The 15,756-nt window shown below is 47.7% G+C and overlaps 1 protein-coding gene across 1 annotated transcript; it reads left to right on the forward strand.

Annotated features, from left to right (window-relative positions):
- The first annotated feature begins 2,640 nt into the window (after nt 1-2,640).
- Nucleotides 2,641-15,686, forward strand: LOC147235086 (E3 ubiquitin-protein ligase MARCHF4-like). The gene is made up of 4 exons (XM_086145930.1): nt 2,641-3,222; nt 12,679-12,834; nt 13,599-13,791; nt 15,090-15,686. Exons 1-4 carry the CDS (start codon nt 2,707-2,709, stop codon nt 15,518-15,520), a joined length of 1,296 nt encoding a protein of 431 aa, XP_086002056.1. The 5' UTR covers nt 2,641-2,706; the 3' UTR covers nt 15,521-15,686.
- Nucleotides 15,687-15,756: the final 70 nt, after the last annotated feature.

Consider the following 15,756-nt stretch of genomic DNA (forward strand, 5'->3'; position numbering starts at 1 on the left):
TGTCAACACAACTCAAAAGATGCACATTTTCCCATTTTTTTAGTCTCTTCAAAGCTACTGATACTGGCAGTGAAACAGAAAAAAGCACACCAAATAAATTGATTCACCCATACATCACACTACATTGCACTGTGGTATTTACAACAACTCGCCCTCACCAGCCAAAGCAGTGCCAAACAAGACTTGAAATATGCACTGTAAGAGTAGCATTAAAAGGGCTTTTCATAGTATGATTATTTCTACATTTGGAGAAATATTTCAATATCTAGATGTCCCAGTCTGAGCTTTTCTGGCATGATGCTCACATTCAAAATTAGACTTTCTCCTGTTTTAACTAGAACGGGGCCTGGATCTGTGTCAGTACCAGAATGCAAAAGCCACACTAGTCCAATATTTCATGAATGTGGTAAAGAGGCGGTTAAACATAGCATGCAAAGAATACTTTTATCTTTGCTAAGCTCTGTTCTGATCCACCATGCTGGTAGTCCTCCTTCTAGCAAAATATAGCCCGCAGGTGTTCGTGTACTCTACTGATGCACGATGTCGAGCAGAGAAATAGCGGTGTGGAATATAATGTTCTTATCTTCAAAATCAGATCCGCCTGTTTAAGTCAGTATCAGACCGACAGCCAATAAGAAGATCTGCCCAGCGCAGGCCTTTCGACGCGTCAACAAAGACGGCCTGACATAGAAATTTACTTTAACTGTAAATGACTGGCTGTCGTACCACTGAGTGTCAATCAGAATGCAATACTCGACTCAAATCCAAAGATAATATTGATATTTGTTTGAAATTAAAATGAAAAAATTACGCTGGGAATAGTTTGGATTTTAAAAATAGGTAATTGCACCCCAATACCATGATGTAAACACATTTTTAGGAATTCCCACATGATCTTAAAATGTTAAAGAATAGGCTATTGTATCCTGATTTATGAAACACAATAAAAAAGTAGCTACATTTAAATATTGTTGTAAATGGAACATTTGCATGATTTAATCACCTGTGTGTGAATTGTATTAAATTTATTTCATCCAACTTTCTTTTTCTTATTCCGCTCAGGGATGGTGTTGTTAACACTTACAGGCCTGGAGAGTTTGGTAGCATCTCAGCTAAATGAAGACGATTTATAGGCAGTAACTCAGCGATGACAGTCTATTAAAAAAAAAAAACTCTCACAATAAATGTAACTGACTTGAGATGTGCAACATTTACAGCAGATTTATACCATAATGGATGTGTTTTATCTTGATACATAATGCACATCATAGTTAGATCATGCATGTATGTTTGTGCCAGCCTGTTTGAGCTTAACCCATTGTTTGATAAGATAAGATAAGATAAGATAAGATAAGATAAGATAAGATAAGATAAGATAAGATAAGATATACTTTATTGATCCCCATAGGGGAAATTCTTTTGTCACAGCAACGTAACAATGACAATATCATAAATACTAGATATTGATAAAATAATCAATTAAAAGATAGCAAAATACATCCACAGAAAATAGACAGCGAAATTAACAACAAGGATAAAAATTGACAGAATGGGGTAAAAAAAAAAAACAGCATAATGTATTTCAAGCCACTTTTGACCTGCATTATCTTGTACTTTGCAACAACAACAAAAATGTAATTCGGCTAAATGGCCGATTTATGTGTCCAGCTGCTCTTTGGTGTTCGGGTGGGAGGAGGGGGTGCAGTACCTGACCCGGACCCGGACCCGGACCTCGGTGCCCACGAACAGGGACGCGTCCGGGAGCTGTCCCGGGTGCTGAAGTCGCGGCACCGGTGCGGGACGTGGGGGCCCTCCAACAACCCACGACGGGTTTTTTTTTCTCACCGGACGGGTTCCCAACCACCGGGGATTCGGTATGCGTGCAAGCGGCTGCAGGGTGGGCGGGAGGGGTGGGGGGGGGCTTCATATTCTTGCAAGCGACCTGCAGTCTGGCTGTGGATCCAGGAGAGAGAGAGAGAGAGAGAGAGAGAGAAGGAGAGAGAGAGAGAGGGAGGGAGAGGGAAGGAGAGGGAGAAGGATCCGCGAGGCTGCCCAGGTAAGACGCGTCTTCTCCCCCGGATAAGACGCGCCATTGACGGACCTGACGCGCCGTCCGGACCCCTGCGGACCTCCAAGCTCCGGACACCCGAACCGTGAGATTGAACCTCTTTTCTTTTTTTTCTTTTTTTTTTTTTTGCATTATTTTCGGTCCGTCTTAGCAAACACAGGTTCGGGCATCCGGCGTGCATGTGTGTGTGTGTGTTAAGGGAAGCCTGTCAGGATAGTTGATGCAGCAAAGAGCGGGCGCAGCGCCGAGGCCGCCGGACTCCGAGGGACCGGAGCCAGATCCTTATTACCGGGATGCAGATCCCCATCAATCTAACGCGTCGCTCTCCTCTTTTCCAGCCGCTCCATTCGAACTTGATGGCTTCGGACACTTGTTTACGTCGATGGAATTTGCCTGCTTTGTGGATTTACATCCTCGTCGGGAGACAATAAGATCCCCCCACCCCTCCTGCACGGTTGGAATACGTTGAGATCCCGACCTAACGAGCACCCGGAGACGCACTCGTTGCCCCCTCCTTCTCCTCCTCTTCATCCTCCTCCTCCTCCTCTTCCTCCACCCCACCCCCCCCCCTCCTTCCTTCCCCGCCGTATCCCGTCCCCGACGACACACGAAGGTAGCGATGAGGCTGAGCCCGGTGCATGTTTTCTCCATTCCGTGCGTCTGCACGCTGCTCTGACTGTGGTGCCGGCCGGATGCTGCGCGCCCAGGGGATGCTGAAGAGCCGCTGCTGCGTCCTGCTCGGTGACCTGAGGGTGCTCCTGCTCGGGCCGCCGCCGACGCCGACGCCGCCGCCGCCGCTGACCCCCATGAGCGGCCAAGCCGCGGAGAGCCATGAGACAGGCGTCACCGTTCCCGACAACAACAACACCCTGACGCGGGGCCACCAGCAAGGCGCGGAGCGGACTACCACCCCGCCCGCGGCGGCGGCGGCGGCGGCGGCGGCAGCGGCGGCGGCGGCGGCGGCGGCGGCAGCGGCGGCGGCGGCGGGCTGGGTGGATGCTGCAGAGCTGTCGGCGGCGCTGCGCGGCTGCAGCAGCTCCTCCGATGACTGCTGCTCCAAGGGGAAGCTGGAGGAGAGGTTCTCCCTCACCAGCTACACGGAGAGTGGCTTCAGGACGCCGGTGTGCAGGATCTGCTTCCAAGGGCCAGAGCATGTAAGTGTACAGGCACACACACACACACACACACACACACACACCACTTCCACCCCATCCTTAATTGTAGTCATTGCAGGTCCAGCCAATTAAAACCTTCATTCTATGCCTGCATGCCAGAGGATCTGTCCTGGGATATATTTGGATGCAAGCAGTGTAATATGTCTCCCCTGGGGAATATGGGAGAAATAAAGATCATGTTGCAGATTTAGACACACACACACACACACACACACACACACTTCTTCCTGGGTGCATCCAGGTCAGACTTATTCCCCTGTGACAAAGCCCTGCTCCCAAGGTCTTGTTAGGGCAGTCACCCAGCTGGGCGCTCTCTGCAGGAGGACGCATCCCATTTGAAAACGCCTGTTCCGGCGAGCTGTGGGAGGATAATGAAAGACCTTGTCCCGCGGTTGACAAGTGTGGAGGCTACACGGGGATGCGGTAACAAGTCGGTACAGCCAAGCCAAGCGCCGCCACTTCATTACATGCATTACATGCATGAAAATATCAAGTAACGGCTCTTGCTCTGCTGCTCACACACACCAGTGGGAAAACAACAACAAAATGTGCACGGCCGAGGTAGAGGTGTCTCCCCCTCAGTGATGATGACGTTACAAGTTGGATATTACAGAGAAATATCAGAGTCCATCTCAAAGGACTACAACAATCCTTTTTTTTTTTTTTTTTTTTTTTTTTTATGCAGCCATTTTGGCATGTCGTGCCAAGCGGTGAAACGCTCATCGGTTTCTATTGTTCCGGTCAGTTTTTTCCACACGTGGAGGATGCGCTCGCGAAGAGGGACGGCGGCTCAGCTTAACAGAACGAGGCCCCCGATCAATTACACCTGAGATTAACCTGCCGTCAAAATGGCTGCTGCGAGCGGGGCCTCTCATAAAAGAGAAACGGCCGTGTTAGTTCCGCGGTCGGACGGAGCTTTCGAGATCCCGTTGACAAATATGTTTCTCTCCGCCCGATGGCGCGGAGGCAGGGAGGTTATAAAAATGTGAGGGCAGACCGCCGAGGTGTAGAGGATAACTTTTTGTCTGACAGTCTGCGCCCGGGGCCGCTTCCCCCTCTACCGACGCAACAGATTTACTGTATCATTTCATGGCCGTTGCACTTTGTATGGCCTATAATCCCTCAACTAATTGCTCCGACAGCAATGCTGTGCAACCATCCACCTCTGAGCTCTGGCTTTCTAATTATTACCGACACCGAATGAGCCGGAGCGCCTCGTGTGCACGCGTTGTTTCTTTTTGTTTGTTTTTTTTCCCAATTCATAGTCAGCACACCGAAGTGAAGGCGCCGCGTCCCGACGACGCAGTACTTTCCTCGGCCTCCTCCGACGCGTCTTATCGACGCTCCCTCGCTACATCCCGGGCCGGGGCGAACACACTTGATTTCATGCCCCCCTTATCATAACGCCAGTTCTTGTCTCTCGCCGGCTTTCCTATTGCTGCTGTCGCCGCTGCTGCTTTGGGTGCAGTCCAGATATGGATCTGCTGAGGTGTAAATGGTTACAAGGAGAATGAAGCTCCATTTGGAAAGAGAGATGAGTGGACTGTCGGTGGGTCGCTGAGCAATGCAGGCAGCGAGGATATTAGTTGTCCTCTGTTCCGTTTGCCTCCGGGGTGTCACATAGACCAAGGCAGCCACTATCTGATCTGACAATGCTGCTCCAAAACACTGCCATCCCCGAGGCAGTAATAGTGAAGACAGAGTAAAGAAGGGAGCGAGAGTTGTATCTTCCTTGTCTTCCCAGAGTCGGGCGGTGAGTGTCACAGAAAGGTAAACTTAGCGGACAGAACGGAGGCCGATTAAAATTTGACACCGAGTGGTCGAATTCACGCTCTCGGGTCGCCTCTCGGGTCTCGAACTGACTTTCCATGTATTTTTACCGGCTCACGTGCCGTATAGGTTATTAATTGTACGGATCAGCGGTCCTCTTCTGTACGTGGAGCGACGCGATGGAGCGCCGGCCTATAAAAAGACGCGGCAAAATAATCCACAGACCCTGTTCCATGTGCAAATACAGGAGCTAAAATAAGGCTTGCACAGCCTGCAAGCCAAATCAAATGGATATCTTCCAGCGTTGCGGTCTTTTTCAATCCGAAATGTCTCCCTTTGTGTTATTATCCATCAGATACCCGCTCGACCCGCTCCGACAGAGTTAGGGCTGTCAGGACCGGCCCGAAATCCATCATCTGCGTATCGCTTTTAAAAATCATGTCCGCTCAAACCTTAGCCTGACTGATAGGACGGGTTTTTTTGTTTCAGACCGATGCGGACGGATACGGGGACCGGGGCGGTCGTGAGTCGCATCCGTAATACTGAAATCGTCCCACTGTTGGAATATAAAGAGACCAAGAGGTTTATCCTCTTTGTCTTCTGACGGGTATTTTTTCTCTTTCGTTATACAAACATGTCATGAACCGCCTCGCGAAATAACGTTCACGGTTCTCGGGCCCGAAGCGCCGAGATAATGTCACGCAGGTGGCTACTCTTTCGTTTCCCGCCCCGCGCGTCGAAATATTAATTACATTTGCATTTCTTCGGATCTAAATTTCAAATCGGGACGCCGGTCGTCGGCCCGTGACGGAAAACAAAAGGGGATAAGTTTGAATGTGACCCTTCTGATTGCAGCGAGAGAGACCGATAACCGGCAGATCGCGCCGCGGTGAGATGACGTCACGGACAGGCTTACATGATGTACATTTAAGCACCTGAACGCTCAACAGACTCACAGTATCTCGAATATCCTGGAGTCAGACGCCTCGTGTTTGAAATGTCGTGCCCCGACAAACACAACGCAGCGCCGCGCGCGCCAGTCGATATCGGATAAAGCGATCCAAATTAATTTGTAATACTTCGCTTATAAATTCCAAAGATCTTTCATTTTCATTATCATTTTCACGAAGCTCAAGGTCAGCCGGTCTGCCTCGCAGCTCAGACGATAAACGTTGCCCCCGGAAAACGCGCGGCGAACAAATGCGAAATGATGTGATTTCAAAAGACGTACAAAGAAAACGCGCCGGTCGTCGAAGCGTCATTCGGAAGCGACGTCCCACCTTTCGCCGTCTCTCCTCCGCAGCGTCTTGAGAAGGTGTGACTTCCCGCCGCTTAGCAAAAATGTCAGCTTTCCCTCTTTAATCATAACGCAGATAATGGACTTGCACAGTGTGTTTGTCTGCGGCACAATGAGGTGCCTTGAGGGGTCAAGTTGGCATCATTCTTTCCCGCGTGGCTCCCCGGCGCCGGGGCGCCGCGCTTTCCGTATTCCATCACATGCAGGATTGCTTCTCCGCCATTTGTTGTGAAATCGCCCGGAGGAAAGGACAGGTCGAGATGAGATGTCTTTCTTTGTCCGCCTCGTTTCCGCGAGAGAAACCCGGGCTCGATTCCAGATGAAGATGGCCTTTGGACGGTTTGCTCGTGCTTGTTAAACGAAGCCTCGGCGAAAAAAAGAAAAAAAAAAAGAATAAAAATACATAAGAAATAGATTGAAATGTTCTCGATTGCCGAGCGCTGAGAAAGAACTCCTAATTTTTTCTGCGTTTCCGGTGTTATTCCTCGCCGGGACGAGATGGTTTTTGGATTAATTTATTCTTTTGCTCATTAAAAGAGCGGCGGAGGGAGGGGAGGGGCGCAAGACGGAGAAACAGGTCTGAATGTAGTAATCCTATTTGTGAGACGACGAAAAGACTTCTGTGAGCGGCAAAATGTCCTCTGGGGGATTTAACAAGTTACATAAGCATATCATTTATTTATTTTTTTTTGTTTTGCCCCTCCTGAAATCATAAACTTAAATTACAAAGCCTTATTTTTCTCTCTCTCTCTCTCTCTTTTATTCTAATACTATTACCGGAGGCAGGTTGCTTCAATTAAGCGGTGAGCGGATTGTCGGCTCGTCCCCCCCGCATATGTTTTACAAGGAGTCATTATAGATAAATGCATTTGAGATTTTATGACATTCAGTGTCATTATTCTGTGATTACAGCTGCTTGCCCTCAAACCTGTTGAATCTAGTTAAAGCGAGCTTAAGCGTGTTTATGGAACCGCTTTTCCAGATGACTACAGGATTGCAGTTTCTCATCAAAAGAAATGCCTTTGGCCTGAATGCCGTTGCCCTTTTTAAAAATCACTCTCCCTTAGGTTTTCTGCGGGAGTGAGCTTATTCTTCCACAAAATTCCCCCTGGCGTGGAGAAAATGGAATTCACTTGGATTGATTGCAAACCCTTGAGGAATATGAATAGTCATTGCTGATTTAGTTTTATTTCATTATGCACATCGGGGAATGTTTTAGCACGTAAAACACACGGCAAACGCCGTCAAAAAGGAGCGGCCTTTTTTTTTTTTTTTTTTTTTTTTTCTAAAACACCAGTGCATTGTTTTGTTTTTCCAGCGATGAACGCGAGGACATTTAGTTTTCTCTTTCTGCCTGTGTGGGCTGTAATGCCACATTTGTTATCAGACTGTCGCTCGCTGACCAGCCTAGGTTTCATCTCTTGGCTGCAATCAGGCCAGTCACAGCGAGCAGCCCAAGTCCCGGTGGACACGTCAGAAGTGTTCTGATGCCGCTGCCAATACACTCCCACCCCGGCCATCTGTAGATGAGCCTTTTCTCCTCCATCTCCCCACTTTTTTTTTCCCCTCCCTCCTCGACCGGGGTGTCGCTCTGTTTGTCAGGGACGTCAGCTCCACGAGTCCTCGCCAATGTAATTTTAGAGGCTTCCGGCAGTTTACGCCGTTTCTCCGCGCCATCTCTTTGCTAGGTGTAATGTCAATTAGAAATGCTTCCATTTGAGGGCCGGCCAGCTTTTTTGGATCCGTTCGTGCTTTACAGAAATGAATGGGATGATTTTTTTTTTTTTTTTTGATTCAGCTTTATTTCCTTTCTTAAGAGAACATAAGCGGCTCGGCGGTTTCGCCGCAGAAAGCCTCGGCTCATCGGAACGTACGAAACACTTCCCTATCGCCGTGCCGTGCTTTCTATATTTATCACGTTTGTGTCATTTGATGTAAACGGATTGCACGTTTTTTTCGAAAGACAAAAGAAAAAAATCCAGGGCGGCTCAGTGGATCCCGGTTCCATTTCCCGCCGGAGGCCTTTTCTGCGTGGAGTTCAGGAGGTTCATTGGAATAAATTGGAAAAAACAAAACGCCCGGATGTTGTCTCGATATGCGATCGACTGCTGATCGGTCCGACGGGAACCTCGCCTCTCGCCCAGTCACAACCGAGTGCGGGATAAGCAGGAAATAATGGATGGATAAAGACAGCAAAAAAAAAAAACCACAGGGGTTATCACATACCTTGAAAGGGACAGAAAATGGTCTTATTTGATATCAACAACAATAATAATAACACAATTCACACGTCATTTAGACACATGCAACAATCCACGCGCTCATTTATACGTCTCCAAAGAACCTCCTGCATGTTTTTACTGCTGTGGGAGGAAACCGGAGAACCTTGGAGGAAAAACCCACGCAGACGCGGCGAAAACATAGCATAGACACGCCAGACTGAAAGGCCTCCCTCCTGTTGGGAAGCATCCAGGGACTTTCTTGCTGGGAGGCGGAAGCGCTAATCACGTTATTAACATTAATATTAACAATGACATAATGATGATGATTAAAAAAAAAAACAAAAACATGATCATGTGATCCGTCTGTGTAGCTATTGAAGTTGAGAGAAAAAAAAAAAACACCACCATGAGTAAAACTAATGTTGTAAAGTATTAATGTAAAGATTGGTATGAGAGTGTTAAACTTTGCTGGGTGTGTTTGTTTGAATAGAGAAAAAGAACATTTCTTTTTAATAGAGGTTTTTAATGTCTCTTCTATTCTTATGTCATCATCAGCACCTATTTGGGATGCGACGCTTTCTGCAAATTTATCCCCACATTTGATTTGACTTTTTATCTTTTGATCGGACCAAATCATTATTGAATCCTTGGCCACCTCCGACACACAAGCACTTGCTTTTACTTTTTTTCCCATTATTGTTTTTTTTTTAGTATCATTATTATTTTAGCTTGTCTGCAAAGTAAAAAAAAGAACAAAAAAACATGGGACCGCACTTTGCCGTGGAAGAACGCTATCCATTTCGGACTGGGGGTCACAACTGTTGATTCTTGGGTCTGGACCTCACACCTGAGAAAAGAAAAGAAACCTTTGAAAACGGTTACGTCCAATGATTATTTCAACGTCTGTGGAAACACAGGCCGAGACCTTAAGATATGACGCGCCTGTTGAAGGATCTAAATCAGGGCCGTCAAACTCATTTCTCGTGGCGGCCACATTCGGTCTAGGTAGATGTCAAGGGGGCCGGACAATTAAAATGCTAGGATACTCATTCATCAATAACCAAAATATCATGTCTTTCCTCTGTTTTGGTGTAAAGAAGTACAAGGACATGAGGAAAATCTTGAAATTTAATGAACAATCCTTTTACAAAACATTTCATGAAACACCTCGTATTTACTGAGACAAACGTGTAATTTAGTTCTATCATTCACATGTTTGCATTGCAACTGATCCCAGTGATGGTACAAAGGCACAACACTTTAACAAGTAATTGGTATTGACAAATATAGTAATGCAATTTAAGATTAAATGAGACTTATGAAGAAAGGGATTTTTAAACCATTTATACATAAAATCTAAATTGAATCCCTGCCTACACCTTACAAATTAAAGAGAGTGCTATTAAATGTGTAAGGAAGAAAGTATTAACCTGTCCTGTAAATGTGTAAACTTCATACATGAAACATGCAAACACATAAAATAAATGTATGGAGTTGCATGAACAGTAGAATTCCAACATACTCTTTTGTAGTGAAGCTGGTGACTAACATTAAATTGCACATTTTCACCTGCAATTAGCTCGCTGGCTTTTACCGCTGCTGCACTGATTTCTCAGCTATGGGTGAAAGTGGACTTCTGTTTCCTCCGACCCGCCAGCGATTGGTTGATCTTATCTCTGCTCAGTTGTCTTTGCAAGCTGTCATGCAAGCGAATATTAAATTCCTTAAATACCGAAACTTGTTGCAAACACGCCAAACACAAAGGTTTCCCGCGTCTCCTTAAATAAATAGGACGTAGTTCATTTTTCTTTGAAAATTCTACACCCAATATCTACTTTTCTCTGTTTTGATAACGACATTTTGGTTAATGCGGGAGTAGCGGAGAGGTAGAGAACAGGGTAGAAACAACGTGGTGACAAGCAATGATAACGTCAAGATGGCGCATTGATAACGTCCGCTGATTGGTCTGTCTCAGTGATGCGGCTTGTATTTTTGAATTGCATTTAAAAAGAGAAATTAAATCCGTGTCTTTTATGCATGTTTTCACTTTCAAATTATTCTGCGGGCCTGATCGAACCTCCTTGCGGGCCGGTTCCGGCCCGCGGGCCGTATGTTTGACACCCCTGATCTGAGCTTTATCTGCTGAAGAATTCAAATCATCCCCTGTTTTCTGTCAAACTCCATCACCTAATTTGAAAATACACGTCGTAGAAAATAAGACAGCCAAATCTGGGCTTTTTGTTATCGCACAGCGGGACGTTGCCGTATGTTCAAAGTGTTTCCGTGTTTGCCGTCACCCGCCATCTATTCACGAGCATTTTGAGGTTATCCGAGGAGAGCGAACCGAAAGCGGATGCTTCCGGGATGGCGAAGTGAAGGATTTCGTTGTCACCTTGTCACTACCAAGACTTCTATCACCTCGAGGTTAAACACGCAGCGCGAGCCGCGGCGCTAGGCCTCCACGGCGGAACCAGTCATGTGTCGCAGTCCATCAATAAGACGGAGGGGACAGACGGTGAAGTCCTTCCATGTAACTGTATCTTTTGACATTAACCGTTCCAAATAAAGGATCTTCTTTCCGCCTTGAACAAGATCATGGATGGAAACATACCGAGAGGAAGAAGAGAAGGGGAAACCCCGCGTGCTCGCCGGCCTGAGAAATGTTATCTCCGGCTGATTTTGAAGCACAAACAAACAACGACAGATCGTTTGTCAGTATTTCACACGTTAATCTTCTTCTTCTTTCGGCTTTTCCCGTCAGGGGTCGCCACAGCGAGTCAACTTTCTCCATCTAACCCTGTTACACCAACGACCTTCATATCCTTTCTCACTACGTCCATAGATCTTCTCTTTGGTCTTCATCTAGACCTCCAATTCCAGCATCCGTCCACCAATATATTCTCTATCCCTCCTCTGTCCCTGACCCAACCATCTCAGTCTGGCTTCTCTGACCTTCTCCCTGGAACATCTAACATGTGCTGTTCCTCTGATAGACTCATTCCTGATCCTCTCCATCCTGGTCACTCCCAGAGAGAACCTCAACATCTTCATCTCTGCAACCTCTGCCTGCTGTCTTTTGGTCATTTGGAACAGTTTCTAGTCCAAACATCATCGCTGGTCTCACCACTGTCTTGTACACCTTTCCTTTTCTTCTGGCCGATAGTCTTCTATCACATAGTACCATAGTACATGTTAATATATTGACTAGGGGTGTAAATCAGAACCATCATGACGATTTGATCCGATTCGATTTCTCAAGGCAACGATTCGATCGATTCGATTTTTTTTTCGATACCTAAAAAGGCCCCACGATTCGATTCGATACGATTTTTTTTTAACTACGATACGATTTTTTAATACGATATGTTTTTGGCCCTTTTCGAACCGCTCGGTAACTTTTGTGGGAAAAATGTACTCCGCCGGGCAGGGCGCTGTGCTTTTTCTGAACATTCGCCTTCAACAACACAACCCTTTTCAGGTGAGCCGACAAATTAGAAGTGTTGCCACAGTAGCTCGCTTCAATTCGACATTCTTTACATATCGCCACATCCTTTACCAATTCTTTCCCGTTTTTGCGGAAGCCGAAATACTTCCGCACAAACGATTTTAAACCTATAGGAGTGTGTAAGTCCGCGTCCTTCTCAGCCATATGAATGTCCGCCTCCCGAGTGTTTCAATGCGAGTGCTATGCCAAAGAGGGTGTGTCCGCTGAAAGACTGTGCTGAAAGAGGGGAAGGGAAGCGAAGTAGGTGGAGACAAAGTAGGTTACCGCCACCCGCAGCACGGAGTGAGAATTACGCCTCAGAGCAGACTAAAAATAGACGGGTAAAATGCGTACATGGATCGATACTCTTGCGGACGTGTCGATGCATCGGATCGTCAGCTGTCGGATCGATATATCGACACATATCGATTTTTTTTTACACCGCTGATATTTACTTATTCCACTTCCTGGAATGCATCTGGACCCCCTGCATCTGGGAACCTCCGGTTTGAGGAATTTATTTGCCTTCCGTGCGCGGCGGTTTAAATAAATGTTTAGGATGCGGCGGAAATGTGGTTCGCACGCGTTTCCCCGAATGGCTCGCCGTCGTTTTTTTTTGCCGGTCTCGCCTCGGACTGAGCGTCCGTTCCCTGTCCCCGCAGGGGGAGCTCCTGAGCCCGTGTCGCTGCAGCGGCTCGGTCCGCTGCACCCACCAGCCCTGCCTAATCAAATGGATCAGCGAACGAGGCTCCTGGGCCTGCGAGCTCTGCTACTACAAATATCAGGTCATCGCCATCAGCACCAAGAACCCACTACAGGTGAGTCGCGGGCGCGAAAGGGGCTTCGCTGCGGAAATGAGAAATAGATTTCACCGAGGAAAAGCGACCGGAAGGTCAAAATGTCGGGGATTTTGATGGCCGTGGGACCGGAACGGGTATTATTTTTCGGGGAGTTACATTACCGTCCGTGTTGCTTCCCTCCAGCCCCGGGCTGTAGGGTAACGCTTGTCACTTCGCTGTGCGAGTGCGACCCTTCCAAAACGTCGGACGTGCATTAATCCGAGACCGATTACGTCACGACCGGGTCCTCGCTAAGACTTCGACTCTCGACGTATCAAAGTGCCGCGAGTTGAGGCACCACGCGCGCGCTGGATGGAAAATGTTCTAAGGGTTGAGAGATTCGGCATCAACATCAAAATATTCTCTTTCCCCGCTTTCGGTGTCCGTATATATTTATTCGTGGCATTTCACTCCTTTTGAAAATGACTAAATTGCAAGAGCCTCCCCTCAAACCTCGGTATAACGCGCCACTACATATTCATTACTCAAGGTCATACATTTTTCTCGACATAAACGGAGTGTATTTACATTTCAATTACGTTGTTTGATACATTTGTTCGCCGCCTCGTCCAAATGAGGTGCGATCGAAGTCAAAACGGACGATTGGACCGCTTCCGCGGATGTTTTTCTCGAGCGGCGGAGTCGTTTAGTTCTTCATACAGTACATTATCATGCAGGTTTTGCGAGGCGAGGCGAGAGGGGAATGAAAAAGAACTGACCCGAAGCATGTCTGTGTCCCCAAGTGGCAGGCCATCTCCCTTACGGTGATAGAGAAAGTGCAGATTGCCGCGGCCATCTTAGGCTCCCTGTTCCTGATGGCCAGCATCTCCTGGTTGGTGTGGTCGTCGTTCAGCCCGTCGGCTCGCTGGCAGCGGCAAGACCTGCTTTTCCAGATCTGCTACGGCATGTACGGCTTCATGGACGTAGTCTGCATCGGTGAGGCGCTACATTTACATGCCCGATCCGGCGGAACGCTTCCAATCCTTGGATTTGATTTGTAAATGAGATTAAATATTGAACACGTAATATTATGCGCTCGGCGGGGGGACGGCGCGGATAATGTCATAGGTGCTTAGTCGAATCGGTGATCCCGCATATCGCGCGGTAGACACCGAAGGCCGCGCACGCTTTGAACATTGCAAACTACCTCGAATCCATTTGGACACTTTGGTTTCCGGAAGCCTCCAAATTCACAGCTTCATAAGAGGATTAGTGACCCTCACTGACCACACATGGAGGGGACCGAGGACGGCGTGTCAAATAAAACACGCCCGCCGAAGATTCACAAGTTTGCGGCGACCGAATAAGGTTTCGTCATACACGCGCGCGTTCATGCATATTTTAACAAATAAAAAGTTGCAGTGCCAGATTTGGGCGACCGGAGCGGTTCGAGGAACAAGAGTGGGGAGAGAGGGGGGAAAAAAAAAGAAAAAAAAAGAACGTCGCTTGGGTGACAGCAGTTCACATTTAGAAAACTCTTAACTGCCACGGCAGTAGACAGCAGGGTGAGAGGAAGAGCAGATTGATCGTCTCCGGTTTGGTGGCAACGATTGACTGTGGAATCGTTAACTCTGCACTTTACAGAGCTTAACTTGTCACCTGGCGGATTTTAAAACGGCGCAGACTCAACTTTCACATTTCGGAGACAAAGTTGCGGACGGGCGACCGCCCAAAAAGGGGGCGTGAATAAATACGGCAAAGAACGGTCATTGGGAAATGAGCAAAATGCTTCATCTGCGAAAATCTGCGCTTAACAATGGTGGGAAATATTGAAAACCCACATATCTCCCCCAATACGCGCGAGCTGTGCGATCATTACATCGATACCTACATAGTGCTTCGGTGAAGCTCGCGTACAGGAGAATATTTAAAAGCGTACATTCGCCATCCACAAGACTTTAATACGTAAAGGCGGCGCTTCTTTTGTTAGACATCGATTCCAGTCCGCTAGATACCGAGTTGGGCCGACACAAATCAATAAGCAATTTTCGAGACAGATATAATGTTATCGGACAAGTCGAGAGAGCGGAGGCGTAACTTATGCCGACCGACTCCGAAGACGATGAATCTCGCTGTTTGACGATGAAAGGAATCTCCGTTCTGTCCTTCTCTTCTGCTATATTTCACCAATAGAAGTTGTCTTGTTTGTGTCTCGCCGCAAAGGCAGACTTTGCGTCGTAATGCAAAGTACTCGGACTTTGACATTTCCCTAATTGAATGTCTGATCTCCACAGCGCTGATCGTCCACGAAGGACCCTCGGTGTTTCGCATCTTCCACCGCTGGCAGGCCGTCAACCAGCAGTGGAAGGTTCTGAACTATGACAAGTCGACGGACAGCGTTGACCTGAAGGACTCTACCGTGGACAGGACTGTGTCTCAGCCCGGTCAGGGCTATCAGACTGGGGTCGGGGTGTCCACGTCCACCTCCTCGCTCATGGTGGTGGCCTCCACGGCCGACGGCTCCGCGTCCACGACCGTGGTAACGGCGGCGGCGGCGGGAGGAGGACCGGGAACGCAGGTCGACCCCAACGTCGGCGCCGCGGCGCCGGACCAACACTGTCCCTACAGCATCCTCCACCTCCTCAGCCACCTGAGGCAGCCGGAGCCGCGCAGCCAACCCAGCAATAGCACACGAGAGCTGGTCATGAGAGTCACCACGGTCTGAGGAGTCAGACGAGGCCTTATGTCATACAGAGGTGAAAGATTTATGAAACCAGCTGACAGTTGAAGTCGCTTTTTAACTGCACTGGATTATTACGGTTTTCTTGTTTCTTTCCAAATGCATCTCTGTCCCGACATGGATTGAATAAAAGTTGAAGTTGTTTGATTTGCAGAGCTCGTTGTTAATATTCGCTGTTTTTTTTTTTTTTTTTTTAAAGGGACGCGATCCGACGAGACGAG

This window comes from Fistularia commersonii, chromosome 4 (assembly GCF_037954325.1).
Source record: "Fistularia commersonii isolate RoL2024-O1a breed Wild chromosome 4, RoL_Fcom_v1.0, whole genome shotgun sequence".
NCBI classification, from domain to species: domain Eukaryota; kingdom Metazoa; phylum Chordata; class Actinopteri; order Syngnathiformes; family Fistulariidae; genus Fistularia; species Fistularia commersonii.

Coding starts and splice junctions, on each gene's coding strand:
- LOC147235086 (XM_086145930.1), top strand. CDS start 2,707: ATGTTTTCTCCATTCCGTGCGTCTGCACGCTGCTCTGACTGTGGTGCC. Junction 3,223..12,678: donor GCTTCCAAGGGCCAGAGCAT/GTAAGTGTACAG, acceptor CTGTCCCCGCAG/GGGGAGCTCCTGAGCCCGTG. Junction 13,792..15,089: donor CATGGACGTAGTCTGCATCG/GTGAGGCGCTAC, acceptor TGATCTCCACAG/CGCTGATCGTCCACGAAGGA.